The 22651-nt window shown below is 33.2% G+C and overlaps 1 protein-coding gene across 1 annotated transcript; it reads right to left on the bottom strand.

The window, feature by feature from the left end:
• Positions 1–3705: 3705 nt before the first annotated feature.
• On the bottom strand, positions 3706–21997 carry ZSWIM2 (zinc finger SWIM-type containing 2). The gene is made up of 9 exons (XM_032638441.1): positions 21833–21997; positions 20624–20700; positions 19011–19051; positions 12720–12930; positions 11412–11663; positions 8438–8522; positions 7626–7735; positions 5441–5594; positions 3706–4518 (listed from the first exon to the last, which is right to left on the bottom strand). The coding sequence occupies exons 1-9, from the start codon at positions 21995–21997 to the stop codon at positions 3706–3708; spliced, it is 1908 nt and encodes a 635-aa protein (XP_032494332.1).
• Between the last annotated feature and the right edge of the window lie 654 nt (positions 21998–22651).

The raw sequence follows: 22651 nt of genomic DNA, 5'->3' as shown, positions 1-22651 counted from the left end.
TTTGTTGCTGTGTGTGGGCTTTCTCTAGTTGCAGTGAGCAGAGGCTACTCTTTGCTGCGGTGTGTGGGCTTCTTATTGCAGTGGCTTCTCTTGTTGTGAAGCATGGGCTCTAGGCGTGCAAGTTTCAGTAGTTGTGGCACGCAGGCTCAGCAGTTATGGCTCATGGGCTCTAGAGCAGAAGCTCAGTAGCTGTGGTGCATGGGCTTAGTTGCTGCGCGGCATGTGGGATCTTCTTGGACCCGGATCGAACCCATGTCCCCTTCACTGGCAGGCAGACTCTTAACCACTGCACCACCAGGGAAGCCCTTTCTCTTTGTCTTTAATTTTTGTCAGTTTGATTACTATGTGTCTCACCGTGTTCCTCCTTGGGTTTATCCTGTATGGGACTCTCTGCACTTCCTGGACTTGCGTGACTGTTTCCTTTCCCATGTTAGGGAGATTTTCAGCTATTATCTCTTTGAATATTTTCTCAGGCCCTTTCTCTCTCTCTTCTCCTTCTGGAGCCCTTATAATGCAAATGTTGGTGTGTTTAATGTTGTCCCAGAGGTCTCTTAAACAGTCCTCATTTCTTTTTATTCTGTTTCTTTATTCTGTTCCACGGCAGTCATTTCTACCATTCTGTCTTCCAGCTCACTTATCCGTTCTTCTTCCTCACTTATTCTGCTATTAATTCCTTTTAGTGTATTTTTCATTTTAATTATTATATTGTTCATCTCTGTTTGTTTGTTCTTTATATGTTCTAGCTCTTTGTTAAACATTTCTTGTATTTTCTTGGTCCATGACTCCATTCTTTTTCTGAGACCTTGGATCATTTACTATTATTACTCTGAATTATTTTTCAGGTAGATTGCCTATTTCTACTTCACTTACTTGTTCGTTTGGGGTGTTATCTTGTTCCTTTATCTGGAACATATTCCTCTGCCATCTCATTTTGTCTAACTTTATGTGATTGTGGTTTCCATTTCGGAGGTTATAGCTCCTCTTGCTTCTGGTATCTGTCCCCTTATGGGTGGAGCTGGGTCTTATCCCTCTGGTGGGCAGGCCATGTCAAGGGGTGTGTTTAGAGATGGCTGTGGACTCAGGAAGATTTTAGGCAGCCTGTCTGCTGAAGGGTGGGGCTCTTTTCCCACCCTGTTGGTTGCTTGGCCTGAAGTGTCCCAGCACTGGAGCCTACAGGCTATTGGGTGGGGCCAGGTCTTGGTGTCAAAATCGTGGCCCCCAGGAGAGCTCATGCCAATGAGTACTCCTTGGTACCTCCACCACCAGTGTCCTTGTCCCCACAGTGAGCCATAGCTGCCCCCGCCTCCCCAGGAGACCCTCCAAGAGCAGCAGGTGGGTCTGGCCCAGGCTCCTATGAAGTCACTGCTTTTTCTCTGGGTCCAAGGGGACACAAATCCTTGTGTGCACACTCCAAGCATGGAGTTTCTGTTTTCCCCAGTCCTGTGGAGTTCCTGTGATCAAGCCCCACTTGCCTTCAAAGCCCAATGCTTAGGATTCTCCTCCTCCTTCCAGTGCCAGACACCCAGGCTGGGGAGCCTGATGTGGGGCTCAGAACTCTTACTCCGTGGGAGAACCTCTGCAATATAATTATTTTCCAGTTTGTGCGTTGCCCACCCAGCAGGTATGGGATTTGATTTTGTTGCAAATGGGCCTCTCCTACTGTCTTGTTGTAGCTTCTTCTTTGTCTTTGGATGTAGAACATCTTTTCTGGCAGGTTCCAGTCATTTTTATTGGTGGTTGTTCAGCAGTTTGTTGTGATTTTGTTGTTTTCATGGAAGGAGGTGAGCTCAAGTCCTTCTACTCCAACATCTTACATTAAAAGAAAACTTGACAAATACATGTTGAACAAAAAGCAAATGCTCTCAAAGGAAAGTTTTTTACTCCAACAAAATAAAATTCAATTCATCAATCCAAAAAAGCCAACAACGAAAAAACAAATGTGACCCAACTAAACTTAAAAGCTTTTGCATGGCAAAGAAAACTACTGACTGAACGAAAAGACAACCTAAGGAATGGGAGAAAATATTTGCAAATGATATGACCAACAAGGGGTTAATATCCAAATATGTAAACAGCTCATACAACTCAGTATCAAAAAAACAATAACCCAGTCAGAAAATCTGCAGAAGACTTGAATAGACATTTTTTCCAAAGAAGACATACGGATGGATAACAGGCACATGAAAAGATGCTCAACATTGCTAATTATTAGAGAAATACAAATCAAAACCACAATTAGGTATCACCTCAGACCTGTCAGAATGGCTGTCATCAAAAAGTCTACAAACAACAAATGTTGGAGAGGATGTGGAGAAAACGGAACACTTGTACACTTGGTGGAATGTAAATTGGTGCTGCCACTGTGGAAGAGATTCCTTAAAAAACTAAAAATAGAACTACCATATGATCCAGCAATCCCACTCCTAGGTATATATCCAGAAAAAATTAAAACACTAATTTGAAAAGATACATGCTTCCCAATGTTCAGAGTAGCACTATGTACAATAGCTAAGACATGGAAGCAGTCTAAGTGCCCATCAACAGATGACTGGATAAATAAGAGGTGGTGTGTGTGTGTGTGTGTGTGTGTGTGTGTGTGTGTGTGTGTGTGTCTGTATGTATATATATATATATATATATATATGTATAATGCAATATTACTCAGCCATAAAAAAGAATGAAATACTGCCATTTGCAGCAATGTGGATGGACCTAGAGAATATTATGCTTAGTGAAATGTTAGACAGAGAAGAGAAATACTACATGATATCACTTATATGTGGAATCTAAAAACTAATAAAATGAATTTATATACAAAATAGAAACAGACTCACAGATATAGAAAACAAACTGTGGTGACCAAAGTGGGGAGGAAGCAGGGAGGGACAAATTAGGGATATGGGATTAACAAATACAAATTACTATATATAAAATAGATAAGCAACAAGGCTATACTTGGGAGTTATACCCATTATCTTGTAATAATCTATAAAGGAATAGCACAGGGAATTATACTCATTATCTTATAACAGCCTATTCTGGAATATAATCTGCAAAAATACTGAATCACTATGCTGTACACCTGAAACTAACACAATATTATAAATCAACTATACTTCAATAAAAGAGGGGGAATTTGGTAGTACTTATATATTTCTTGATGAAAAAAAAAAACCCAGTAAAACCACTATAAATGTGGCATAGCTTATAGCATTGTAAGGATATTTTATTTCATTTCCTATACAAGAAACCTCCTTTAAGGAATAAAGTAAAAAAGAAAACCACCATCTGGATTTTCCTATAGGTTTGTGGTGATTATTAGTGCAAGAAAATGTAAAAATACCTGGAAAGAGTCCCTGTATGTTACATGTCATCAAGTGAAATGTTTGACAATAGTGACTCAGGGCATGGAAAATCTATTTCCTTAATTAAAAACAATTATTTTAATTAGTGTAAAGTCATATGTGAAAGTTCTAAAAATTATTTATAATTCATAACATACTGAACATACTCATTAAGATACCTAATTCTTTAAGTCTTATAAGGAATGAGGCCATTTCCTTTAGCTGTAGGTCATTATTCATAGACAAGTAGGCAAAATAACAACAGAGAATATTTGTCAAGAGTATATAGTGTTTTTATGTTCTACAAAAAAAATTTTATGTTCAATATTCAAATATTTTCTGATTTTAATAAAATACATTTTTATAACTGAACTCCTTCTAATATTAAAGATAACTCAGTACTTTTTGTACTTAAGGGGTGAGATATAGGCCTTCTGGATAAATGACTACATTTTGGTCTAATTTTCCCCATACAATTATTATACCTCTTAGACAAACTAAGCTTAGCTGTACCCCGATTGACAATAAGATTTAAATCTTCTGGAAGCAAAGTATTTGGTCTCGTGTTGTCCTCTCTTATTTTATTACCAAGAGTCTTCTTTGAATTGTGGTTAACACGTTTACAGTCTTTGTTTATCTTCTGGCTTTGACCGGCATGGTGTTTTTTACTGATACATGGGTTTTCCGCTCCAGTTGGATATATAATATTCTTGTGATCAATAGAAGGAAAAAACGTTTGAGATGATATTTTTCCAAAGGATCCAGTGGGTAAATCTTGGAGATAGCTGGGGAAATGTTGGCTAATTTTATATTCATAGATTGATTTTCTTGAATTTGAATCATCTACTTTGACAGAATACAGATCATCTATTGTTATATTCTGATAAGTATCTATTGGACTTTGAGGTGTATTCAACTTTTCAGAATTATGCTGAGGTATGATAGGTAAAATTCCAAGTCCATTTTGTTTTAATACTAATCCGGTACCAGGAATAAAAAGTTCTGGTTCTTCCTGTTTTGACAGATGAATGATGTTTGTGTTTGAAACAGATTGATGTGCATGTCCACTCACTGCTCTATCTTTCCAGATTAAAGGGTTATATATAACTTGTCCATCAATAGGGCATGAATTGCACTTGTGGAGTAACCAACTGTCAATACATTTCCTATGAAACTTAAAAGAAAGTTATAAGTTAATCAGAGATATATTATCTTGTTTATAATGTATACTATCTATGTAAAATTTCCCCACTTTCATTATTGTGTTACTTTTAACACTGTTTCATAATATTGGAAGGTAATAAAATTCATCAAGTTTTATGGAAATATTTTGAAGTTCTCTTAAAAATGTAATTGGTTAGAGACTGATCTTCATTTTTCATATTAAAACGAAAAGCCTTCTATGGATGTCATTTTTTCAATTTCATTAAAAACTCACTACTTATTCAAGCCATTAATTTCACTGTTGCTTTCTAATGAATGAAAATTATTAAGTAATAAAAATGTCATAGCCAACTAGAGTTGAAAATTGATATGATGATGGTAAGACATAATGTGACAAATCACCTTCTAGGGAAGAAAACAAATTATCAGTCATTATAAGTAAGGGTGACTCTAAAGCTATAAAAGTTTATTTATTAAAACAACTTCATCTCAGAAAAAACCTGGTTACCACTACATAGTGATTCAGCAACTTTAGACTTTGATTCCAGTAAGTTCATTTGAAATAATAATAAACTATGTCAAATTAAGCATTTCTGTTTCATCTAAAGAATCATAAAATTAACATTAAAAAGTTAGTATTCTATAAGCCTTTTACAGGTAACTAAAGCAGATAAAAGAATCTAACTTAAAGTGCCATTTTATCTTTCCTCAATAGTTTATACAGAAATGAATCCTAATTAATAGGAATCCATCCTTGGGGGGCAGAACTGCCTTCTCAATAGTCTCTGCTCTAGCTTTCTGCACACACTGTTCAATTTGAACATCTCTGCTCATAATTCAACTAAAAAGTAAAAGGAGAGACTTAAATTGCCACTTCATTTGTGAAAACTGGCCCTACAGGGAAAGTCAAACTAAAATGATGTGACTTCTACCTTGTGAGTACATGGTAGCAATCTTGTATGCTGACCAGGACAAAATGCCTTCAAACAAAGTCGACACTGGTAGCCTGGAGCAAGCAGCTTACTATTCTTTGTGATCAGTAAGAGAGGCAGTGACCTTACCACGTGTTTTGGTGTGTAAACTTGGCTAAATGAGAATAAACAGAGACACATGAATGGTCATATGTGATTGTAGATAAGGAAGTAATCAATAAATAGTACAGGTAATAACCTCCAAATAAATAATGCAAATGAACCCAGTGCCTTCTAGAACTGAAGATAATAAATCTCGTACATTATAAAGTTACAAAATCTATTGTATTGATCTTGAACAAGATGGATCCAACTTCAACATCAACTTCATCAGGAACAAAATTTAATTTAGTCATTTCAAATAAAAATACTAACCTGAATTTTTTTGATTTGTACTTTTTAACATCAGTGAAACCAGAACATAATTTTGAGAACCATATACTCAAATTATTTCAGACTGAGCCAACACACAGGCTTGTGTTTAGAAAAATACAACCCAATTCACTCTGTCATCTGGTAGGAAGTAAGATGCGTGGTAAACCATATTAAATATTCCAGGCTACTATTATAAACTGGTAGGTCATAATCTATGAGGAGACTTATTTCACTTGGGGTATATGCTTATTACTTCTGTATTGTTAGACCATGTTAATGAACTCTAAAGATACAAACCCCATTTTTGTAGCAAAAGTACCAACAAACATAACTAAGATTACACAATGTAAATTTGATGCCACTAGCAACTGATAAAACACGTAAAACAAATATTTAAAAACAAAATCTTGGTTAAAAGGTTAGATGCATTCCTATTATTCAAAAGTCATTCAGAATAAAGCTCAAATATATTCTTTAGACAACTTTATACTTCTCATTACTCTTCAGATAAACTTTCATAATGCTACAAAAATTGCTTTTACCAAGGTCATTTAATTGTCAACTAAAAAAAATCTGTGTGTTTCTATTATTTCAGGTTGTTAATCACTTTTTAAAAAAAATCTTGAAACTCTCTCCTTTTATTTATTCCATTTTCTCTGCCTAGAATGTCCTTCTACCCCTAATATTCTCTTGTCTCCCCCTACAATATCTCCTAAACCATTAGTTATACAATTTATCATTCTAATAGGTTGAACTGTGATACCCAGCCAGGGCCAAGGGAAATGGAGATGGAGAGCCTTTGTATAGGCTCCTTTCATACCCACAAAGCATTTTATGCTCCACAAGAGTTGTAGTCTCTGAAGTGTGTGGAGCACCCACAGGGCATGGGTTAGATATCCACTGGGTTGGATAGAAATCTAACTATCTATCTACTATATATATGTGGGATAGAAATACATATATACACACATATATATGTATAAACAAGCACAATTTTTGTTTGGTTAATTCATTGAAATGGTCCTTTAAAAAATATTTCAATTTTATCCCATCCTATTAAAATGAGCTTTGTATATATTTTATAGTGTACCTAATATGTTGATTATACACGGTACGTTTAATTTTCTTTAATTGATACCAAGTATGGCAAAAGGTCTGGACGACTGTCCACTAGTCAGGGTTTTGACATACAACCAATCCCCTTAGCACTCTCCTTCCCTGGGGGTGGAATAGAGAGCAATAAGGAAAGAAAGACTTCCTTCCCATAGAGGTTATTTACTTCAAAGCAAATCTCAAAGCTCCCTGTATTTTTTCTTTACATAACATATATCAGTTTTAATTTTACATTTATTTAGATGATCACTTAATTGCTGAGGAAACTAGATATCCCTAATACCTAGTACAATCTCTGGTAGAATTAATAATAATAATAGACAGCATTATTTGAGTATTTACTGTGTGTATTAATTCATTTCATATGCACAACATTACTATGAGACTGGTTTTATAATTATCCCCATTTTAAAGATAAAAATGTGGCAAGGAGATGTGAAGTAACTAGCCCAAAAGTTGCATAGCCAACTTATGGTTGTACTAGGATTGGATTTAAGCATTCTGACTCCAGAGCCTTGCTCTTCACTTGAATACTATGTCACCTAGTATATATAAGTACTCAATACATATTTATTGAATAAAGAAATGAATAAAACTTATCTGAACTGAAAAATTGTTTAAATATCCTAAGAAATATAAATTTCACTGAGAATCTCACCCTTGCTTTTCTTGAAAATGTGGCATCTTTTCTATCTCATTTTTAATATCTCTATATTTTACAGTTTCATCTGATCTTTTTTCCAACAATCTCCATTTTTGATTTCTCTTCTGTAATAGGTAAAAGGTGAATGTTACTTTGTAAATTGTGGAAGCTTTTATCTTGTGCATGAAACCAGTAGGCTGTGTATCAATAACATAATAATGTAAATAAAGACTCATCATTTTAAAAGATAGCTTTTTAACACATTAAAGAATTTGCAAATTATTAGTGAGTCTAATATACTGTTGCACAGCTACTATAACATTACTTTTTAAGGTAAAAATATTTATCTTTTAATCAATAATGGTAATTGTGGATGTTTTATCTTGTGTAGTAAATAGAAGGTAGCATTATTATTCAGCATCAGGAGATACTTATTTGCTTGTTAGATTCAAATGATAGCAATAAAATTCCATGATGTAAGAAATTTTAAAACCGTAAATGGTTGTCAGTAGCATTTTAAGTCATTTTGTAGTGTTGAGATCTTTTTTTAAACTGAATTTTCAAGCTTGATGGCTGTAATTTCTGTCCTTAAGATTTATGTATGATATCATTACATATTTGTTATTATATTAGATTTTATAAATTACCAATGTAAAAACTGATTGCCTATAAATCCTTATGAAAAAGAGTTCTCCAAAAATTATGGTCTTTGGTTTTTATTCAAACACAGTCAGCTCTATTCCAGAGAGTTACCTATTCTTAGATTTTACTTAGATTTACAATAGGAAAATACAAACACTATATGAAATTCAAGATGGATACTGTACCTCACGAAATGTAAATGAGTGAGAAAGATGGCAGCAGCTATCAAAACAATCCTGGCATAAGTGATATTCTATACATTTGGTACACCTAAAAATGCAAAACACCAAAACATACAAGAAAAAATCCAATTATTTTGATTGTTTTTGGTGAAAAATTCTGGCCAAGATTTCCTGGGAACTATGCAGATATGACAAGGCCCATCTTAAATCTCACCCCATATTAGCTTCCTGTTGCTACTGAAACAAATTACAACAAATTTAGCAGCTTAAACACTTTATTATCTTACGGTTTTGTACGTCAGAAGTCTGACATGGGTCTCAATGGGTTTAAAATCAAGGGGTCCACAGAATGGCATTTCTTTTTGGAGGCTATAGAGATCTGTTTCTTTGCCCTTTCTTCTAGAGGCTGCCCACATTCCTTAGCTTAGCTTGTGGCACTTTCCTCCATCTTCAAAGCAAGCAATGCAGCACCTCTCTGTGCCTTTCTTCCATATTCACATATCCCTTTGACTCTCTTCTTTGCTGCCCTCTTCCACTTTTAAGAACTCTTGTGATTATACACTGAGCCCAGGCAATCCAAGATAACCTCCTTATTTCAAGGTCAGGTGATTAGCAACCTGAATTTCATCTGCAACCTTAATCCCCCTACAACATGTAACCTAACATACAGGTTCTGGGCATGGGGATGTGGATATATTTGGGAGGGCATTATTTTGCCTACCACATATCCCTACCATGATGTCTTCCTGGAATGCTTTATCTTTCATTTATCTCTTTTTCTAAGTTCCTTTAGGATGTACAGCCTATTGGACATTCTATCATTTGATTACCCAGTGTTTTCCCATTATTTCATGAATGCTAGAGTTAGCAGAATACTTCTTGAAAACAGGAATTGCACTATATTCCTTCTCTGTCCTCACAAAATAGAAAAAGGTATATGTATAAAAAGTTTGCAATAAAAATCATTGATATACTAAAAAACTTCATTTTCCACAAAGCTCAATCTAAACATGTATCACTTATAAAAATTTTGCCACAAGCAGAGAATTTTAATTTACTTTCAGCAATATTCACCAGAAATAACATTTCAAGCAAATAAAGTTATTTTCTTGCTCAAGTTATCAAAGAATTAGAAGATTATTTCCAAGAGAAATCTGGGAAAATATATCCTTCAGACATCTTAGAAGCAGCAAGTATTAATTTATTCATTATTATTGTTTATACATACAGGGAAGATTCTTAATAATTAACATCAACCAATCAAAGCAATGGTGCAGTTTATTCAATACATCAAATTGTGCTGGGCTTCAAAAAGTTAAGTATCTCTATATTTTAATATATATATGATAGTTTTGGAATTAACTTCTTAAAAGGTAAGTAGCTATATTATGAAACTTTAATGAAGAGGAACTGAAAAGCTTTCTAGTTTACCTTATCTCCTACTCAAACCATTACTAAAACTACCAGAAATCGTTTTTTCAGGCTAACGGCTGAAATGCTAGCATTTGAGGGAGTGGCAGGAGATATGGATGTGAATAATTGTGAGCCAAATGCGTAGAGAAGTTATTCTGAAAGGAGAGTGCAGAGCAGCAGGCAGGAAGCAGAACAGTGGAGAATGCCTGTATTGAGGGGTAGTAGGAAGAATCACCCTTGGGGACAGAAAGCAGTCAGAGGGACAGAGGAAAGCACTGTCATTAACAAAATACTTAAAAGCAAGATTTGAGATAATTTACCAAAGCCACCCACGCATTAACAATTTGAGGAATACATCACTATAAAAACTGAAAATTTTACACCGTGGCTTTCACCTGTCCTTGTCACCCCCAGCTGTTCCTCCCAACCCACCTTTCCACATGTTACCTTAGCCCCTTATTGTTCTTACCCACCCCTTTTGAAAAAATTCAGATTGCCCCAAAAATGGCTGCTAATGCCAAATATCAAGTCTTTCCTTTTCCTAGAACTCTCTTTAACCAACATTCCTGAAACTAGCTGAACACCTCCTGCTAAACTTTATAAAAATTCTGCCCTTCTTCCTCAAGTGAGCTTTCTCAGGCTTGCTGTTTTCAATAAAGACTTTTGCTAATGGTGCTCTAGTTGATTTACTTCTATGTGACACATTAAGAAAACAAAGGACTAAAACAGTTTAAAGGAGAAAGGTATCATTCACCTTTGGGGGTGATTAAAAACAGTTTTATGGTTTTATGAGAGGGTTTTAAAAATATTAATTAGACTCATCATAATGTAATTCCAGGAAGACTGAAAAGTAAACTGATGCATTTTAGAAAAAATTTTAACAAAGACTGAAGCAAAATATTTTCTTCTTAACATACAGTTAAGATTTCAATTAAGAAAGCACAACATCCCAAGCATAGCAATTAATTGATGTTTTATTGTGGAATTGTGGGAAAGTTTGAGGAATACTCAAAAAGTAATGAAAATCTCTTTCTCTAATAAGTATCTTGTTGTTGTTAAGGTATAAGATGTGAAAGAAAACAAAACATGTATCATTGCAGTTTGGAGTTGGGGAACTCCAGTTCAGTTGATCTAGTCAATATCCCTCTGGCTCAGTCCTAGGAGTTTTTGGCAATGACCTCATTGGTGGTTCAAAGAAAGTTACAGGGGTAAGAGGTCTATCTAGCAGGGCTCTGAGCTTGGAAATTCATTTAGGTCAAACTACAAAGCCTGTGTTCAGAGCTTCCAAGAAAGGATGCTACTTCAGACTCTCAATCTAGACTGGAATGCAAAGCCAATACTCTGTGTGAGTAAAGAAAATAAAACAACTGAAATTCTTAAGGTACTGGGCTGACATAGATCACTAGTCTGAAAATCCTAAATAAGTAGCCATCTTTAAGGCAAACACACTATATAAAGGGGGAAAAGAAGAAGGCTAAATGATTAGTACTCTAATGTTCAAAGTTTCCTAAAATTAAAAAAAAAGTTAGACTACAAATTTATAATATTACTGATTGATACTTACTTATAACACTTCCCCTCAACTGGAAACTGTCGACAGTTATTACAGGGAATTCCAAGGTGTTTGTCTAGTCGCTCTTTCTCAGCTGTAGCCACAAGTTTGCTAGAGTTTTTGAATTCCTCTAAAATAAGTTTTAATGGTGCAAAGTCTTTCCTACACAAGGGACATTTCAACATGGAAGTGTGTGATATCTTATCCTGATAATTAGCTAAGATCTTCATGCATTTTATATGAACACTATTGCCACAGCCAAACCTGTTAGAAATAAAATCCAAGTCTACCATTTGTATACAGCAAAGTTTTATATATATATATATTTTCTGTGCTACCATCTTTATTTCCTATAAAAATAGATTCTGAACTGATTATCCAGATATAGCTTGATTACACACATAAACACTATTTTATCTATCTAATCTAATCTATCATATTTAATTTAGTACATCAGAATTCCAAACAAAATCTTTCCCATTTCAATGAAATGGTGGTAAAAGATTTTGCATCATTATAATATTTTTCGTTTTTAAAGTGAGAATGCATATAGTCTTAACAAAAAGGAAAAGTATAACAATAATTATTTTTAAATAAAAAGCATCATTGAGAGCAGGGGTGTCACCTTATTTTTCTAGAAATCACACAATATGAATGTGGTTGTACCCAATAAATATCTGCTGAGAGAAATAATATTTTGGGAAATAGTAACTTTAAAATATGCCAAAGAAGCAGCTATGTGAAAAAAATACAATGTGGATGAAAATTTTGGTAAATAATCAGGAAAAAAAAAGAATTGAAAAGTTCAATACCAAATGGTTGCCCAAATTTTCCAAGTCCAAATTTACAGTGCCTTTGAAGCATAGTTAAGTACAATACTCTCAATAAACATTTATGTATGTGATATTTTGAATTATTTAGTTTTAAAGATAAAATTTAGAAAAGCTGAAGAGAATTTTTATCATTTTAAAGTAAAATAATCTTCACTTTCAGAAAAACTGTTTGTAACTACTCTAAGCCGTGGCATTTATTCATGTGTATAAAACAGAAACATGAAAATTATCTACTTTAATAACTTAAAGTGAAAAAGTAAATAAAGTGGAGTTATTTTTTAACTTTCACCCTTTAAAATGTAGCCCAGAAATATTTAGAGTTAGAACAGGACCTCTCACAACATGTTAGGAAATAAAAGGTGGTCAATTAAGTATAATTGTTTAAATATGTATTATTTTTCAATCAACATGTTTCATAACATATTACAAATATATTAAATTAGAATTTTTTCATAAGTTTATAGAATCCAAAGAAAAATCATGTCACCTGCAAAAGGTGACAGGAACCTTTTTCTCTAAAAGTACTTCTTGACAAATAGAGCATATATCATCTGAACTAATTTCCTTCTGTTTAATGTAACCATCTTCTTCAATCTGTGCATTTTCATTGTTCCTTCCTTGTTGGGGAGTTTGAACTCGATGTATCCCTCGAAGCAAGTCGCTGATTTCTCTTTCCACAAGACCTAATTGCAAAGCAGCTAACGATAAATTCCAAAGTATTAAAATTCAGTGGCAAATTGGAGACAAAGAAACAACTTAGGCAGAAAATTAGCATTTTTTCCCCAAATATCAGAAAGTTTGGTTGAATTATTACACTGACATTTACCACTTATTGTATTCCTTTCAGAGCCAAAAGGTCAGAAAAGAGTCATTTATAAAAAGAAGAGAAGTTATCTCTTGTTTTCCTGTTACTGAAAAGAGTCAGTGTAACCAGCACATTATAAAGGTTTCAGATTAATTATAAGACAGTGTTCCTCCTTGGATTGGTGCTATAATCATCTCTTACATTTTGATCTGTTCTCTTGTTCATAAAAAAATATTTATCATCATACAGGAGTATTAAAAGAAATGGGCATAAATACAGAAAGGAGACGAGAGATTCGAGTGGTTAGTGTAATTAACATTTGTTAGATGAATAAATTAGTAAATAGATAATGAGAGAGCAAGACACAGTTGCGCCTATTTTCCTTAGTTTTACGTCTCTACAAGTGTCTCGGTAGCCACATTCTTCATAGATTTGGTCAGTATTCCTCAGGACAATCTGTTAGGAACTATATTGCCTATACATTTGGGATACACAGTCTTTGAATTCTGAATTTTCTCCATCCTGCTGTCCTTCTAAGAAATGGTGTACTAAGTGCATATAGTTTTGATCCAGGCATCTTAGATTCCCTTTTTCTCTGGCCCATTCCCATGCCCCTCCTCTTTCCCTCTTCTTAACATAATTTAAATGCCAGTTGTTATTGGTCCCCTTGAGTTCTATTCATTTTATATATTCTTTAATACATAGAGATTAAAAAATCATTTGCAAGATAATGAAAAGCTCCATTTTCCCTTAAAAGATTACCAATTATACATTAACAATACTGAAAACATCACAGTTACATTTCAATACAGAAATCTCTGTTCCTTGTCTGAGGTGGCATGGCAGGTGGAATGTGGGAGGGTATCATACTTTAATTAACCATTACTTTGGAGGATGAGGGCTATTTGTCACAGAGACACAGCAAAATCTGCTCCCTAAAAAAATGAGGAGGAAAATGAAGAACAAAAGATTGTGCTTTGGGGGATAAAGATTCTCTAGAGCAGCAGAAATACTGAAATATAAAATTTCATAAGAGGAGTTGGCTACAAACTGTTCTTTGTGGTATAACATGAATTGGAGAATAAAAGGGAGAAACAAACTCTTCTGAAATTAATTTGGAAAAATTAATGTATGAGACTATAAAAGAATATTCTTTCATAAAGGAGAGCAAGACAGCTAACCGTATCAGATATCATAATGTATTATAAAAAAACAAAACTCACTATAAAAATTATGAAACAAGGATGAAAAGCACTATTTAATAGCTGTTATTGAGATAACTAGGTAGAAATATGGAAAAAATTTAATTACTTCAAACCAAATACCAACCTCCAATTTATATCAATACAACTACACATGGATGCTATAAAGAAGAATAAAAATAAAATAGAAAAGCTAGCAGAAAAAAAAATCTCTAAAATACTATGGAAGATAGACAACTTTCAAAGTATCAAAACAATATACATGAAAAGTAAAAATGGTCAGATTTAGCAACACACAAAAATCCATATACATAAAACAAAATTTAATGAAACCATATAAAAAAGAATTATGACATCAGAAAAACATTTGCAAACATTTAATTTATCATTTAACTGATAAATTTCAACATTATTGAGACTTATACTTTCTTTGAATATTTGTGCACAAAGGATTTTCTCAATGTTGAGTAGCTAAAACGTCTTTTAACTATGAGGTATAAAAAATATTTTATTTTAGTAGGAAATATAATTTTTCAAAATTATAGGAAGAGTGTGTAGTTTTATCCCAATAAATAAATAGCCAAAGTTTAATTTACACATGTAGTACAAATATTAAAGTCAACAGATGTTCAATTTCATTAATATCAAAAGAAAAGTGAGTTAAAATCAAAATGAGGTGCAGACACAGAATAAATCTAAACAAAAGGTAATAAATAAATAGAATGTTACATCTTATTTGCCTTATGTTATTTTCTCTTTTTATTTGAAAAAGTTATTTCAGGGCATTTTAGATTCTAAGGGTATGTTAGATGTATGTATGGAAGAATGAAAACTATTTTCTTACTTAATTTACTAGGAATGAATAGATTACTATGAACTTTGTATCTGTTATTTTTTCCCACTTTGTGTGACTTAGTCTTTTTTTCTAATATTATAGAAATATTATTAGCTTTTCAAAATATTTCCATGTATCTTTATTTTCTTTGGAGACTTAAATATGCTGTTAATGTCTTCCATTTTATGCTTAAGTAATATGGTTAAATATGCCTAAAACATGAATCCAAAAGCAAAGCTAGCAGAAATTTGATATACTGCTGAAATCATAAATCAGCAAAAGTATTGCTATAAAGCAATACCTATGGGTGACAGACATAAAAATATTAATACTTAAAAAAAGGAAAAAAAACTCAAACTCACAGATACAGAGAACAGATTGATGGTTGCCAGATGTTGGGCCAAGGGACGGCTAGGAGGTAGGAGAAATGGCTGAAGGTGGTCAAAAGGTACAGACTTCCACTTATAAAATAAGTAAGTCATGGGGACATAATGTACAGCATGGTGACTATAGTTAATAGTACTCTGTTGCATATTTGAAGGTTGCTAAAAGAATAAATCTTAAAAATTCTCATCTCAAGAAAAAAAATTGTAACTATGTGTGGTAATGGATGTTAACTGGATTGTGTTGATCATTTTGCAATATATACTTACACTAAATCATTATGTTGTACACCCAAAACTAATATAAAGTTATATGTCTATTATATCTCAGTAAAAAATAATAGTTTTACTGCAAGATCCAGTTAATGAGACTTCAGGCTACAGAAATAATTGAGAGGAGAAAAAGTTTCATTTACAAAGAATATAACAGGTAGTCAGAAGTAAATTAAATGCCTCAAATGGAAGAATGTTAAATAAATTATGATATACCATACACTAACATGGTATATCATAGTTTATTTAACATTCACTGATGACTTGAATGAGAGAGACTACATAGCACTGAAATAAAGTAACAGTGTGTGACAAAAGCAGAACACAGAATTCCCACAGACTATTAGGTATACATAAATACAAGATCAAAAAATAAAATAGAAAATAAAAAGTTTATTATATCTTTGTGGTGGGGATTTAAAAAATTTTCCTAAAATGAAGTTTTTATTTTATCCATAAATATTTAATTGAGAAAAGGACAAGATGGCATTTACTAGACGTTATATTTAGGAAAAACCATTAGGTAATAAAGCTAGGTTTTACTGGGAAGCATTTGTTGGGTGATAGAAAATAATATTCAGTGTTCAAAAACTGATATCTTTATAAAAAATTCCTATGTAATCATCTTTATAGGTCTTCAAAAATAAAAGAGAGTCTCAGGTTTCTTGTATGAAACACTAGGGCACAAATAATTGTTTCCAGATTTGTTTTAGAAAAGAATCTATGAATGATGTTCAAAATGCTTCTGCTTCACTACCTTCTTCTCCACACTTATGTACATACTTTACATAATATTATTGAATAATTGTTTATAGCTTTCTTTGAATTACTTTAATTTTCAAACTTTCATTTAAATGATAAATTTCAACATTATTGAGACTTATACTTTCTTTGAATATTTGTGCACAAAGGATTTTCTCAATGTTGAGTAGCTAAAACGTCTTTTAACTATGAGGTATAAAAAATATTTTATTTTAGTAGGAAATATAATTTTTCAAAATTAATATATAGGATCAAATTTAAACAAAAAATTTCCTACTAAATTTCGTAATAAAATAGGGATATTTATAATAAGATGTGGTTTCTGCCTTCAAGAGCACAAAGGATAATATGATATAAAGTATTAGATTGATCCATATGAAATTGCTATTTTTGTAGATGAAAAAATATTGGCAATTCATATGATTCAATTTATTTAAAAAATCACCTAGTAGGATTCCTGACTAATATGCAGTACAATAAATATTTGTTGAATGTAACTGGGTAGAGCTGCACTGTTCAATATGGTAGCCATCAGCCATATGTGGCTACTGAGCACCTGAAATGTGGATAGTGTGACTGAAAATTGAATTTAAAATTTTGTCTTATTTAAATTTAAATAGAAAACTGATAATCTATAGTTTCTGGAAAATTTATGTTTATAACAATTTGGGTATTATATGAATTTATTTTTCAACTGAATATTTTACGATGTCTAAATGCAGATCAAGCATTTCCAATGAAAATATAGTGTCTGAGGTGAGATGCATTGTAAATGTAAAATACACACTAGATTTTGAAGGCAGTATGAAAAAACATTAAAATAACATAATTTTTATATTGATTACATGCTGACATGATATTTTGATGTATTGGGTTAAATTAAAATATGTTATTAAAACTAACTTTCCTGTTTATTTTTACTTTCTATAATATGTTACCAGAAAATTACATATGTGGTTCACATTATATTTCTGTTGGGTAGCCCTAGTATAGAAGCTTGTGAAAATGACATGGAAAATAATGCAGATAATAACTAAGACTTTGAAGAGGATGTGACCATTTAACTTCAGGTGTATACAATGGAGAAATAGAGAAGAAAGCAATATCCATGAACTCATCCAACCTAATTATTGTGTATGAAGGGATTGGGAGAGAGGATGAAGTACAGAGTAGGTGACATTTCAGAAAGAACCTTTTGTCTACAATGTGAAGGAGAAAGCAACAAAGTGCAGATGCTGGAAACGGAGGCTACAAAGAACAGTACTAAGGGCTGATGATGGTTGAACAAACGTAAGAATGAGGATGGGGAAGTAAAATCACTGTTGAGAAGTAGGTAGGATGTAACATAAACAGGATTTGTTTATGAGAGAAGAGGATGAGAAAGGAAAAACAAGGAGAATGCCAAGGTTTCTAGCTTTGGAGACTAAAGAAAAAGGAAAGCCAATATGTGAGATAGGGAATACAACAGGAGAGCACATATCGGGGGGAATTTCTATTCCAAATGCCTGCAGGACCTCCAAAATTGTGGTGCTCAGAAGGCAGCTGGAAATACTGGTCTGCTGATAAGATGTGGAAATCACTGTTACAGAGGTAACAGGTGGAGACAGAAAATATGAGATGTTTCTAAGAAAATGGGTAGAGAGAAGAATACAAAAGAAAAATCCCTGTGAAACACTAATATTAATTTATTATCTAGTAGGACTTTTAAATGTCAACTGTGCTTGTACTTATATAATAGTTGCCTAAACAGAACCAATAACCTGAATTGAAAAAAAATTGAAAACTGATTATCACTTTAATTCTTTATGAATATTATAAACATTTATTAATAAATGTTAAATGCCTTTGCAGTTCTTAGATGAATCTAGTATAGGTTAAATAAATCTTTGCAGGAAACATTTCCATAATGATAGCATCTTTATTATAAAATGTATAAATCGAAATAACCTGTGATAGAATTATTTTTCTTTCTCTTTTATTTTTGAGGACTCTAGAATTTAATTTTAAATTAAATTTCAAATTGAAAATTATAAAAAATGTCATATGCCTGACTTTAAACTCAATGTAGGTACTGACATAAAAACTATTTAACTGTAAAATACATATATTTTTTGCATAAAAACTTGTCAGTAAACATTTTTAAATGAAATTATGTATCATGTCAACTATTTCTGTGACCTGAAAAATTACATTTGTCATTTTTCTCATAATTAAAATAAATTTAGATACAGAAACTACTGTAAATTCTTGCTTAGAATTCATGAGGGAAAGTTTTTCTACTGAAAACCTGGCCATTATTTCACCTCATTTTTTATTAAGTGCTTTTTAATGTGAAATGGCATATAAAGTTACATTTTTTTGGTAAATAGGAAGAAAAATGTTCCAACTGTCTTAATGTAACAAACTGTGTTACAGTTTTCAGACTGGACAATAACTGTCTAAATTTAGAATATGTCTAAATAAACAATTATTAAATTCGTTAAATTCAAATTAGTAAAAACACACAAATGCAACTTACATTCATGATTCCTTGGAAGCCTGAATTTTTTCAACAAGACCCTAATATTCAGAAGTAGAAAAACAAAATAAAACATTTATTTCTGACATAACCTCAAAAGGTATTATTAATTTTAGAATAAGAATGGTATTATAGAATTTATATTGCTGAAAGTATTAGGGATAAACTTAAAATTCTCATCAGTTTTCTGTTACAAGAGTCGTTAAATTTTTGTTTTAAAATAAGCATATGTGTAAAAAGTATGATACATGGAAACTAAAGACATTTGCAGTAAAGAGATTTGTCGGAGAGAGTCCATGTATTTCTTTATGACATAGAGTAGCTCACAAAGAGAGGTTAGTGAGGGAATCTAAGTATTCACAGCACTCTTTTTACACTTCCCTGGAAGTTTCTTACTCTTGGACATGGAGGAATTTTCTGGATAGAGTAACAAATGACTGTTTTCCTACATACCACTTTAACGTATGACAGAAAAATACTTTCAAATATCACCAATTAAAATGGAATATGACTTTTTTTAAAAAGTGGTAAATATATATTAAATTCTTACTTAAATATATTAAATATACCTTAGTATGTTAAATACTTGGATTATATTTCCATTAAGTTTATGGTAAATACACTGTAAAAAATAAGTTACATTACATAAAAATCAGAACAGAATGCCCTTGCTCTGAGGAAGCTGGCATAAAATAAAAATGGAAAAAACCTATTTTATGTATAATAATAAAACCAAATTGCAAATTTTGAAGGGACCATATTTTATATTTTTATGCTAACTAGAGCAAATAACTTGTGTTAGTAAATGCTCAATTAAAAACTGATCAAAACAACAAAAAACTTGGTAAATAAAAGCATTAAAAATAACAGCTATATGTTATATACTGTTTTCTAACCTATAAAGAAAAGCATTAGAAATATGATACACACTTTTCTTAATGTCTTGTTTGATTTTTTCCTCTTAAAATATCAATTACAAACTTTCTACAATAATATAATCAGTGATTTGTTGGTATAAGTATAGTAGGTAAACAAATGAGTTGATGTGGGTTTAAATTACATGGAAGGAATTTTTTTGTTTTTCATTTCTGGGATCACCTACAGGATCTGACTCTTAGAGGAAAAATTTTAGATTTGACAGAAGTAATCTTCAGCAGAGTCCTATTTTAATCTTAAAAGATTCAGAGTCAAATGCTAATTGAAAAGGAAAATAGTAAAATTTAAAAATATCATAATGAACCATGCAATTATCATCAGTGATGTGAACAGGGGAGATTTTTTGTTTTATTGTTACATTTCACCTTTGTACATAATGAAAATCTAAACATTGATTTTTTTTCTTATTAAAAACAATAACATTCCAAACATATAGAGGTGGTAGTATGCTTACCTCACTTTAATTTTTAAACCTCACTTAATTTTTAAACCTCACTTAATTTGGGGGATGAAATAAAATATCCAAAACGATATTGACAAGCTACAACCATTTTACCTTTAAGTTCTCCCAACACCAAATTTCTTTAATCTTGCAGTACTCAAGCCATGAAAAAGGCAAAACATGTAATATACCAAGATGTTCCTTTGTGGAAGATCTTCATTACGATGTCACTTACCAGCATATATGCTTACAAAGTTCCCCTCCTTTCAGAAATATGGAACAATTACAAACATGAGGATTTCCTAGAGAAACCTTCAAAAGAAAAATGGAAAAATGCATACTTAAAAAAAAGTTCCAGTCAGTTTTTAGAGTTATAGAGTAAAATTAATAGATAATTGGATTAAAAGAGATTTCAAGAGATATTTTAGTTTAGGTGACTCCAAAAGGTTGAACATAGTCTACTGGAACATCTTAATTCTTGACATAAGTCTAATTTTTCACTTCCTTATTCTTTGCCTTGTTCAACAAATTGCATTGTCAGCTAAGACTGTTTTTAATAGACCTACCTGCAGGAAAGTGAAAAGAAATCTAATTTTAAAAACTTGAAAAAAAATCTATAAATTTTTAACTGAAAGGAAATTCTACTTTGCAATGGAGCTAAAGACCTTTTGTAAAGTAGTTCTTCTGGGGTTTTTGTTTTGTGCGTTTCAATTGGTGAGTTTATTTAATTTTATTCAAGAAAACTAATTTTATTCACCAAGTCTATACTGGCTTAAACTATTTATTAAATGCCCTAAGGGTTATAAAGTGACAAAAGGACGTCTGACATAAGCAGCATGACACTAAATTAAAAATTTTCAAGTCAACTCCAGGGAGGTAGAGTGGTGGCTGACTTTTGAGTGGTGAGAGTAGGATATGCAAATATGAAATATCTGTGGTCTTTCAGCAAAATTAAAAAGAATTTTTATTCATTAAGACATTTCCAAGGAATCACCATTTAAGCCATACTTGAAAAGGGCCTTGTTATAGCTTCAGACTGACTGAAAAGTAAAGAAAACCTGATTTTATTTATTTAGCAAATATATACGGCTTGTAAACAGATTGTACGATTTTCATTTCGTTTGAGTTACAGGGTTAGTGACTGCTAACGGATCTAAGAACGCACGTAAATGCAAACCATATATTCAGATAAAATGTCTCCCGTTTTTAAGTCCAGAGATCAAAGGCCATAATCTTAGGAGAGTTGGATGCAACTTGGAGTCCTAACCTCCAATAATGGAACTTTTCTAACAAGTACTGTTTCAATCAGCAATGTGCACATATTTAGAGTCTGGAACACTCGCGGGTGGGGTTCGGCAGCAAGTGGCTACATACAAGGTGGGCCTGGGGGTACCGCGCGGGTCGGCCTGGCAGGGAGCCGAGGCGGGTTGTGGGGGGTAGTTACTCGGAAATCCCTGTTTTCCGGCTCTTCCTCTCTCAGTAGAAAGGAGGTGGGGCCCATCTCTCGTAGAAGGTAGATGCTGCTGCTCAGCGCCTGGTCTTGTTGCCAGTTGAGGCGGTCGCTAAAGTGTCTTCGCCTTTCAGAGGCCTTACAGCCTCTGCGATGCATCTTGTCTGGGTAGGGGCGAAGGCAGCCCCTCCGCTTTCTGAGTCGCCCGCCGGTCTCCATGACAACCGCGTGCCCGCCGGTTGCCTTGGAGACGGCGGTTGAGTCGCAGTGTCCCAGAGTGCCTTGCGCGGAGGTTTGTTTCCGCAGCTCACCCCCGCCTCCACTCCTTCCTGAAGCAACAATCCTGACTGTAGAGTGTTTCTAATACCCAACTGGCTGATTTAAAAGCTGGTGGCCAAAGTCATCGCTGTCAAATCTCTCGCGTTTCTTCTGCTGGTTCCTTGCAGGCGGGGGCTTGTGAATTCTGTGTTAGGATAGTCGCACAACCCCCCGGTTACAGTTTGGGCTCTGGATGCTGAAATGATCCTGTGATGATTCATCATTTTTATCCGAAAGCCCAGAGTGACTGTTGACATTTAACAGTATTCCAAAAACATTTTCCGATTGCGTACTAGGTGCATAATCTGAATGAAGCGCTGGGGGAAGATCAATGATGTGGAAGACAGGATTTTAACCTGGGAAGTTAGACTCTTAAGTAGGGATGTGTGTGTTGGTGGGGGGATGGTCTTTAAACGAGGGGAGCATCTTTAAGTTGCATGTTTGTGTAGGGATGGGTGTTTGGGGTGGGGTGCGGAATCCATTGCCTCTATGCCC

Source organism: Phocoena sinus, chromosome 7, assembly GCF_008692025.1.
Source record: "Phocoena sinus isolate mPhoSin1 chromosome 7, mPhoSin1.pri, whole genome shotgun sequence".
Taxonomy (NCBI): domain Eukaryota; kingdom Metazoa; phylum Chordata; class Mammalia; order Artiodactyla; family Phocoenidae; genus Phocoena; species Phocoena sinus.
Note: the sequence above shows the minus strand (reverse complement) of the source record. Positions and strands in the feature narration are given on the sequence as shown.

What these genes read in the sequence shown, in the direction of transcription:
- ZSWIM2 (XM_032638441.1), bottom strand. Translation starts at nt 21,997, where the DNA reads ATGCATCGCAGAGGCTGTAAGGCCTCTGAAAGGCGAAGACACTTTAGC. An exon ending in CGGAAAACAGGGATTTCCGA is followed by an intron (nt 20,701 to 21,832) that starts GTAACTACCCCC and finishes TTTCTTTTGAAG; the next exon opens with GTTTCTCTAGGAAATCCTCA. An exon ending in TGCTACCATGTACTCACAAG is followed by an intron (nt 4,519 to 5,440) that starts GTAGAAGTCACA and finishes CTTTCTTTTAAG; the next exon opens with TTTCATAGGAAATGTATTGA.